The 9,546-nt window shown below is 41.0% G+C and overlaps 2 protein-coding genes across 2 annotated transcripts; both read right to left on the bottom strand.

Annotated features, from left to right (window-relative positions):
- Positions 1 to 245: 245 nt before the first annotated feature.
- LOC121632823 (G2/M phase-specific E3 ubiquitin-protein ligase-like) lies at positions 246 to 867 on the bottom strand. Its single transcript, XM_041974581.1, has 2 exons — positions 615 to 867; positions 246 to 539 (listed from the first exon to the last, which is right to left on the bottom strand). Exons 1-2 carry the CDS (start codon positions 787 to 789, stop codon positions 283 to 285), a joined length of 432 nt encoding a protein of 143 aa, XP_041830515.1. The 5' UTR covers positions 790 to 867; the 3' UTR covers positions 246 to 282.
- Positions 868 to 1,268: 401 nt separating this feature from the next.
- Positions 1,269 to 5,079, bottom strand: LOC121633001. Its single transcript, XM_041974848.1, has 10 exons — positions 4,258 to 5,079; positions 4,076 to 4,155; positions 3,885 to 3,914; positions 3,751 to 3,799; positions 3,630 to 3,652; positions 3,505 to 3,558; positions 3,139 to 3,219; positions 1,831 to 2,144; positions 1,528 to 1,706; positions 1,269 to 1,445 (listed from the first exon to the last, which is right to left on the bottom strand). The coding sequence occupies exons 1-10, from the start codon at positions 5,077 to 5,079 to the stop codon at positions 1,269 to 1,271; spliced, it is 1,809 nt and encodes a 602-aa protein (XP_041830782.1).
- Between the last annotated feature and the right edge of the window lie 4,467 nt (positions 5,080 to 9,546).

Here is a 9,546-nt window from a genome sequence, read left to right on the forward strand (position 1 = left end):
AGGTCTTTCTTAAACTCCATAAAAACAAACATTTACACCACCAGTCAACAATGCCAACATCTTCAGGTGTGATTTTTCCTTACATGTCATAAAGACAACATGTCTATTTAGTAAACAAAATTTATATAACACATTTTGAACAGTAAAACTTTACAGGGGGGTGAATAATAAAATTACTGGCAACAATAGCACACAGCACGCCCATACACCACCACACACACACAACACACACATACGTGCATACATAAACTGATCCCCTACACTCCGCTACCAGTGAGCCAACTAAATGAAGCCAAAAGTTGGAGACTGACGGATTCCTGACTCCATGTATTCCACAAAGTCCTCAAATGTGTGATGAATCGGGAGCCTCAAAACAACACTGCACGTGTTGGCTTCAGGATAGCGCCGTCGAGCACCACTTTCATGAGGGGCATGGAGAAATTCGATTTGAGGCCTCTGGGGGAAGCCCATTGGAGGGATTTGGTCCACTCCAGAGGCAAAAATCAAAATCTTGTCAAGGCTGACTGATCGTGAACCATCTGAATGAAAACACAATAATGTAATATTTAATTACTTTTGTAGTAATTATATAACAGTCATTGTGCATAACTTACCGCCAACATCAATTAACCAGTCCCTCCAAAACGTAAGTGTCAAATTTTCACTTCTTCGGGCATTGCTGCCAGGTGGGGAAAGAACAATCTCAAAAAGAGTCATCAAGCTCTGTACAGTCAGCTGGCTGTGTCCGGAAATGAAGATGGGCCGAAGGACATCTGGATGGTCCCTCATTGCCTCTGCCACCTTGAGGCAGTCCAATCCCTCAATTAGCCTGTCAAAAAGATTTCAAATAAAACTTTAATTGCGAATAAAAATAAAAATCTGTACTTGCATTAATTTACTGCCAAAACTTCAAATGAAAGCCGAGAATTATTTTTGTCCAGTGATGTCTCTTGTTCTGGTTATCATCTTATCTTTAGAGAGGCGCCTGTGTCAATCTCAATCACCAAGAAAAAACATGCTATTTAAATAAAAGTCTGTCAAATTTCCCCAGGGGTCAGTGTGTATGTATATGTAATAACCACATTAGTAACCAATAACGCTTGTATGGCACATTACCCCATTTTCTATACACAGTATTGTGTCACATGTACTGCACATTAAATCATAAACTTTCATTAACAAAACAGTCCAATAGTTTTATTTATTTATTTTTTATAAACACAGTGGACCCCTCTTGACATAGCTATATTCAGTTCATGGGATGTAACTTACTGGTCCAATGCAGCTTTAGTGCGCCCCTCAACGTGTGCCTTTGCCGCTTCCTCAATGAGAGCCTGCCTGCTCTCCATGTCTGTAAGAGACCTTGCACAGCCCAGGGCATGCAGAGCCGGTGAGCCTTCTTCAACAGCACGCTGGGCCTCCTGCAAGTTTTCTGCAGCTTTAATCTGCATCAATGAGAACAATGATATCAAACATATGTTGGACAACCTAAATAAGAAGATAAATTCTGGTACTTGTGCTACCCACTTTATCCAGGTGCTGGCGCAGTTCCCAGTCACCAACCTCCTCAACTGATACTGGGCCTGTTTGTTGCCGACACAACAAAGCATACAGCCTTGACGACAAAAAAGAGGGCCGTACTCCTCCTTGGAGAAGGGCCAGGGATAGCATTTGACCAATGACTTTATAGTCCCCGAACTCCAGACCTGCAACATATGTAAAGAGTAAGACTCTCCAGCTAGAATTGCTGACAGAAGAAATTAAATAGTTTCTACATTTCTATGTGTCATGATTGGACTTTATATTTAATCACTATGTATTACTTAGTACCTCGGGGTACTAGGGAAAGATTTTTGCTGCTCTCTGGCCCCTCAAAGTAGCGGCTATCTCTTAGCGCTGATATGAGAAGTCGCAAGTATTCCCGGCTGGGACCACCATCGTCCACGGCACCCTCACTCTGTCCCTCGTCATCAACAAATGTGATCATCAAGCGATGACAGGGATTGAAGTGAGTTCGTCTAAATGCTCTGAAAGATCCTTCAAGCAGGAACTCTCGGCACACATTCAGACAATTGTGGATGGGGGATGAAGTTCTCAGAAGACCTTTTTCAAGATCTCCAAGGACAGTTTTTAAATCTGGAGACCTGTAAAAAATACAACATTTGCATTTTTGGGAGGTGTGGTGATTATACAATACAACATGGTTCATCTTGGCAGAGGCCTTTTTAAAAAAAAAAAAAAAAAAAAAAAAATCCATATATGCGTACATACACACGTGCGTACACACACACACACACATACAACTTTGAACTGGGTAACAAGAAATTAAACAATGTTACACCAGTGACGTGCGGTCAGGAGAGGCAGTGTAAATAAACAATATTTTACACTGATCTGTGAAGAGCTGTGCCCATGTTATGCAGGACTCCCTTAGAGACAAGGGCAGGTTTACCATTCTTTATTTAACAATCTGAAACACAATGTAAAGGTCTTACGTCGACAGGACTGAAGGAGGGACAGGAACCAGAAACGGCGAAGGGGTGAGTCCATGCAGAGCGCAGGATTAAGGTCCAACAGGGAGTGACTGTGGTGCTGGTGTATATAAGGACTGGTGAGTAAATGGGAGACAGGTGTGACAGGTTGGGTTGATTGGAGAGCTGGGATCAGGGACAGGTGTGGAGGATCAGGGGAGTGCTGACGGAGGAGTGGCAGGACAGACTGCGACACCTCTCGTCTGACTGCCCGATCCTACATAAACTGGGTTGCATGACGCGTGCCCGTTTCTGTTCCTCAGTATATCGCCAATATGAACTTTACAGAAATATTTGTTATACACCAAGACTCACTACAGTCTGTGTAACGTCTTTGATGTATGTGCTAAAAAAATGATTTCTGCTGATTGTACAATAAAGTGCAGATAAGAGTCCGTAGGTGAGGCAGGCGGTACTCTGCCTCACCTCAAGGGGGCATAGTTGCATGCTGTTGGATGAATTGTGAAATAAGATGCTCTTTTCAGCTCTTAGAATAGTTAATCGGACTCCAGAGGAGTCAGTGCCTCACCAGCCATGAACCTCACCGCACGTCACTGTTAGATATATATATATATTTTACAAAAATAGAAATGTGCATAACGCTCACTCGCTTGTCCCTTCATTTTCTGTGTTCTCGTCCAGTTCAGCCACCTCCACCATCACCTGCTCCTGGGTGTGCCTCTGAGCACTATGGGGTACCAAATGATAATAGTAACTTTAAAGATGAAGATAATAACATTTAAAATAAAGCTGTCAGACATCATTCTCAGAGAATTTATATTTCTGTGTTAGATAACCTACTTTAGAACAACATCAGGTGTCCTGACAACTCCAACCTCAAGTACAGGGTTCTGCTCTTGGACCTCACACTGAGTACTAGCAAGCACAAAGTAATAAACAATATTGAAATCCATCAAAATAAGAAATATACAGTGATAGAAGAAGTCGTGGCTTTTTAGTTTGAACAACTTACTTTATCACACCTGCTGCTGCTCCAACCTCGTCCTCTATAACAATTATTGATTGTCTGCCAAGAATATAGATTTCCTATAAGTGTTTTGCCTATGTGTTTGTTACAAAAATGTACACAACACTTACTGTTGCACAGGTGCCACTTGGTCCTGAGAAGGCAGAAATAAAATGGCATCAAAGAATTCAAACTTTATTTGTTTGACCTGAACAGTACTGGCTTTTGTAATGTTTGAATAAATTAACTGACCTCTAAAGACTGCTGTATAGCCACAGCCAGGTCATCATCCATGTAGTCTCTGAAAAAAGTGGGTAATTAAAAAAGATGAAAATAGTTTCACAAATGTTTGTTTTCCTAAGATAATGATCTGAACTGGGACATACTCATCATTCCTTGATTCTTCTTTTCCTGTGCTGTAGAAAGGCAAAACAAAGAATAAAATGATTCAGTTTCAGTTAAATTTAGTTTTTCATAAGAGCAATGTGTCATTAGCGGATAAATACTCTGGCCAGTTATATCTTCAAATATATAATATAGTGCTATATATTTTTGCAAAACTAATGGTCTTTATTACCACTCCAGGATATGGTCAGCCAAGTCACAAAGTGGCATTAAGGACTGGCAGCTAAGACACGTCTCCATCACTTTTGGCACCTAAGCACATTGTACCAAAAAATAAAATAAAAATAAGTTAAATATCCATACAATCTAAAAGCACACACACACACACCTCTATTGAAAAAGTTTGAAACCTGCCTCTTCAACTGACGGATGACTGAGCGTAAGGCTGCGTTGAAGGGGGATGATGTACAAGGGAGCCCTTGTAGAAGCTGAGCGTACAAAGCTCACGCTGTATCCCTCTGGTGGTATTGGCATTTGCTCCAAAACCTTTCCTCTGCTGCCACGGGCCAGGACAAACCCACCGCCATCCCTAAGAGCCGGGAACGCAGAGAAGAGATGCTCGCTAAAGTATAGGTGGTCTCCTTCATTGTGTGGGAACCACACAGTTTTTCGTCCTAATCCACAGGAGGAAAAGTAGCGAGCCTCCTCTACTGTGGGCATACAAGTCCATTGAGGATCAGGTAAACAAATGAAAGTATGGGACCAAGGGGTCTCCCGCTTCCTCTTTCTAACCCCAGTGCCTACTCCTCTTTGATGATGCCGAAAAAGCCTTGACAACTGTACCTGAACATTGTCAGGCTGGGGCTGATAAACAGTGTTGCGAGGGGCAACAGCTTGGTAGTGGCAAGTTTGAGCTGGAGGGATGTGGCAAGGTGGAGCGGGTGGGGTGTGGTTGGGTAGAGCTGGTGGGATGTGGCAAGTTTGAGCAGAAGGGATGGGGCTCAGAGTAGCAGGCAGGGTATGGCTAGATGGAGCAAGCAGCTGCCGTGACCCAGACAGCATTCGAGGGGCATCGGTTTGAAACGCTGGGGTGGGATGCTGGATAACAGCAGGCAGAGGATTTACTGCACTCCTTATAGGTTCCAGCCTGGACTGTGGTGGAGCAGATGGAAACTGCCCTATCCTGTTCAGCAGCAGAGCCGTAGTGTGCTGCATTTGCTGCAGTAATTCTCGCATTTCTTCTGGGCTGTTAAGAGGGCAGATGTTGTTAAAGTAAATGGCACAGTAAAACTTTAAAGTCTGGGAACAATTTGTAAAAAGTATATAGGTTACTCACACTTGTCTTTGGCTTTCTCGATCCATATTGACAATCTGTCAAAAACAGTAAAACCTGGATTAGCTTGTGCTTTAAATCCTTCCAACTATGGACTTAAGCTTCATATATATACTTCTTCAGCAACTATGTTTCAGACCTTTTCAGCAATCTTAAGCACATTTTTGTTAAACTTTTCAGCCTTTCAACACCTTTTAGCTCCAGTTTAAGTTTTAAATATTTAAACAATTCACTTCAGCTTAATAAATACTTGTTCAAAAGGCACATTTCAGCTATCTTTCACTATCTTCAACCATCTTTCAGCATTTCAGTCCAATAATTCAGCATGAAAGCATTCACACTTGCTGTTATGCTAATAACTGCTTTTTCTAGTTTATATCTGAGTTGCATCCAAAATGGCGCGGGGGGAGTGGGGTGCCTAGTTAGGTCATGTCTGACAGAGACTCATATTGAACTTGGTTGAAATTAATATAGCCATTGTCACAACACTTAATCAGGTCACGAGTCCTGTTAATGTTAAGTAAAGTTACATTAATATTTTTTTTAGAAAATAAAATGTTTTCTTATATAAGAACCAAGTACACTTAAGCCCCTCGCATAATTTTAATAAATCCAATAAAAATGATTATCACATCACAACCCGAAAAAAAAAAAAACATTTTCATACTTTCACCCTATGAAATGTTAACAAGACTTACCTTTCAGGACAATTTCCCGCACAAAATGATTTTGCGGGAAGTTTTTCCGCTTCTCCTGGGTTGACTTCGCGGGCTCAGTGGCACTACAGTGATTGGTTAGATAAAAAACTAGTTTCTTATCATTGGTCAGGGTGCAAGAACCAACCGGAGGTCAGCATAGGGCTTACCCACAAATAATACATGAGACAGCCACTGCCATTGGCTACGTTGCACAATATAGCGTCCGCTAACTTCCGGCCACAAATTGCGATTGAAAAAACGTCCTGTTGAAACAAACATTCACGGCGCATTGTTTTGTTAGCGAGCGGTGGAAATTGCCTGTTAAATGTCTAGAGGAAGAGAGTGGGTCAGGGGATCGGCACTACACTGTTGTGTACTTGGATGTGTTCTTCACGGCATATTTCTAAAGTTAGCTTTCACAGATTTCCTTTTGGAGCCAACCCCTTGCGGTGAAAGGCGAATTGCAATTTTTCGCACTACCGCATCAGCTTCACTTTTACCCGAAAGAGGCTGCCGCTTGATAAAGACACGGCGGTGAAAATGGAGACGTGGTAAGTGTAATCTTCATTCATTTGTCTGTACTATTGACTGACAGGCGTATTGAGGGATTGGACTGCCCAAATGTGTTTCTCTATACTTTAGACCATAGACATATACGAACAGACGTATATACGTGTCTATGGTCAAGACCAAGAGACTCTGGCATAAAACTGTGCGTAGCAAAGCAAATTATCTGCGAAGCAAAAAGGAAATGCGGCGCACTTCAATTTTTCGATTTTTAAAAGCGTGCGCGCACACGTACCCACGCCTGTTTCTGCTTATAAATGAGAATCAACTCTAATGCGGGCGCACTTGAGATAATACAATGTGTTGTCAAAAAAATCGTTTCTGAGATACTAATTGATTTTTAAAATGTAATATCTAGTAAGATATTAATTTGCATTGGTATCGATACTTAAATGCCACTTTGTCAGCTTGTTCACGTAAAAATCAGCTGTCGCTATTCAATTTATTCAGGCACTGCAGCGGGCAGTCCCGCCCTACAGCTTCTCCCTGGAGGACCCACTGTGGGAATTTGAAGAAAAAAAACACCGCTAACAAACAATTTGGAGACTTTCTCTGGTGCTATTGGAGTTTTTGAGACTGAGGTGAAAACACTTACTGTTTACAGTTAGCATAAGAAGTCGCAGAGTATAACGCCGGCCCTTCCCCACCCCGTCCAGAAGCACTCACAAGAGGCTCCAGCCTGAAAATGAATTGCATAAAGCAGGTACTGGCTGATGAAACCCTGGCTTACAGTCAGATGTTAATGAGTGTTTACAAAAACATTTAAAAAAACTAATCTCTGTATTAGTGCTGGGCACGTTAACGCGTTAATTGCGCGTGAACGCAAGGCTTTATTAACGCTGTTAATTTTTTTAAATCGCGTTAAGGGTTGTTTTTTTTATTATGACAGAAAGATGGCGTTTAGTCCCTCTTTCCTGCTGCAGCGGTGCGTCTGATGTAATCAGGAGAGCTCGGGTTCATTAAAATGAAGAGAAGTTTTGTGTCTGAAAAAAACTGCTCCCAAAAGACAATGAGAAACTTTTAATTTTATTTTTTTTAAAATAAATGTTGTTTTAATTTATGCAAGACAGCAAAGGTATGATATACTTCGTAATTTTTACATACATAAAGCATAAATGGGGTCTTCTTCTGCCTCTGGTTCGGTGAATCTTGGTCATAGTGAGATGAAACTTCCAGCTGCGGAATCTGTGAGATGTGAGCTTTGAGTAGAGAAGTCGTTTGTTCGTGTTCATGCCGTGGGGTGGACACGGGGAGACATAATTTGTGTTTACATATTTTTCGGACTTTGTTTAGCTGCTCTTTAAATTGTTTGTTGTCTTAACTGTGTTTGTTGGTGATAGAAACTGTTTTACTGAGCTGGTAGCTGAGATTCTGGACTTTCTGTGGATACCACACATGTTTATAGTTACATCTACAAACCTGACGCTACACCCGGAAACGAGATGTTAACACCTTAACTCCTGGTAGCGGTGGCGGCAGTTGCAGTCAAGCTAAGAATGAAAGTTTAGAGAAATTCTATCCAGAAATCTGGATAATGAAGCAGTGAAGGTGCATGGACGGAAGTTATTGTGCATATTGTGAATATTTCTCTCTCCTCACCATCTAGAAGCTGTGAGATTCTAATCTTGCTTTCTGTCTGTTCACCTGATGCTGATATTCATCACATATTGTTCCTTCTGTGTTTAGAAGGAAGCAGCTTCACAGCTTTAAATTCATCCTGCTGACTTTTTACCTTGTAGTTAGTAAATCCTGAACATTTCATTCTTCTCAATTGGAATTGATCTCAAGTGGTTTTTCTCCATCAACGAACGTTGGGGGGCTTCCCACACCAGTGATGAGCGATTAGCAGAGGAGTTTTATTTTCTTTAACTTTGCAGGCTGCGTTAGTCCTCCATGGACAACTTAACAATGGTTGTCAAGGATGCTACAAGTGGTCAACAATAATTTATTTACGTTTTTAGTGAATTTGAGTGATAATCCTGTTTCTAATACACATTTTTGTTAAACCTAGACTTGTAGGTTTAAAAAAAATCTATATGTTTAACATTACTTGAGCTGTTTGGAATTGTGTTTTCCTGTTTAAAAAGGTGACATAGTGGGAGGTAAACGTTTCAGAATTCCCTATCCCTATATTGCTTATGGTTTAAAAAGATTTAAAAAGTTTTAATATTTTCTTCATTGATATGCCACTTGACAAATGTCATATCAAACAAAGCAACAGCTGAGAAACCTTGTATATACAATTTGATTGTGTTTCACTGTGACTCTTACATTTAATTATGCTGGTGCTTCCATAAAATACCTTTTTATCTTTTCAGTTCTGAAGATGACCGGCGCAGACATCAACTGATGCAGTATCTCTATAATGAATGCCAACGACTTTCTGATAATTTTGAGGCTAATGCTTCACAATTTGACTTGGATTTTCTTGAGCAACGCTACGAAGATATCTACAACATCTTACTAAGAGCTCAAGAAACTGGAATATTTGCTAATATTGACGACATTTTGGACAGCATACAGACGACACTGCGCTTGATTGTTGCAAAAAATAACCACACCGGTGGATTTCGGCCTGCATTGATCACATCGGGTGGCAGAGGACGGCCATCATGGGACATTTCTGAAGACCAAATAAAGTACCTCTTGGAGTACAATTTCAGTGTTCGGGAAATTGGGCAACTGTTAGGTGTGAGCTACAGCACTGTACGAAGAAGGATGGCAGACAGCAATCTCTCTGTCAGAATGAACTACAGCAACATCAGTGATGAGGATCTCCAAAGATTGGTGTACAATTTTATTCAGGAGTGTCCTGATTCTGGAATAAAATCTGTTTTAGGGTATTTAAATAGTGTGGGACTAAGGTGAGTGTTGCACTAAAAGTGTGTGGGATTTCCCTATTTTACATAGAAGGTGTAGTAAATAACTTTTAAAAAAATATCTTTTCTAGAGTACAGCGCTCAAGAGTAATGGAAACAATGAGGGTAGTGGATCCTGTGGGCACCATCTGTCGTGGCATTGGCATCAATATAATACAGAGAAGAACTTACTCTGTCCCATCACCCCTTGCACTTTGGCACGTTGACGGCAATCACAAATTGATAC

This window comes from Melanotaenia boesemani, chromosome 21 (genome assembly GCF_017639745.1).
Source record: "Melanotaenia boesemani isolate fMelBoe1 chromosome 21, fMelBoe1.pri, whole genome shotgun sequence".
In the NCBI taxonomy this organism is placed as follows: domain Eukaryota; kingdom Metazoa; phylum Chordata; class Actinopteri; order Atheriniformes; family Melanotaeniidae; genus Melanotaenia; species Melanotaenia boesemani.

Bases quoted from the DNA above. Each gene is read 5' to 3' on its own strand.
- LOC121632823 (XM_041974581.1), bottom strand. From the start codon at position 789: ATGAGGGACCATCCAGATGTCCTTCGGCCCATCTTCATTTCCGGACAC. The intron at 540-614 runs GTAAGTTATGCA...GTTTTCATTCAG, and splicing joins CTGGTTAATTGATGTTGGCG to ATGGTTCACGATCAGTCAGC.
- LOC121633001 (XM_041974848.1), bottom strand. From the start codon at position 5,079: ATGCGAGAATTACTGCAGCAAATGCAGCACACTACGGCTCTGCTGCTG. The intron at 4,156-4,257 runs GCAGGTTTCAAA...CAATGTGCTTAG, and splicing joins GTCATCCGTCAGTTGAAGAG to GTGCCAAAAGTGATGGAGAC. The intron at 3,653-3,750 runs GTCAGTTAATTT...CTGCCTTCTCAG, and splicing joins CTATACAGCAGTCTTTAGAG to GACCAAGTGGCACCTGTGCA.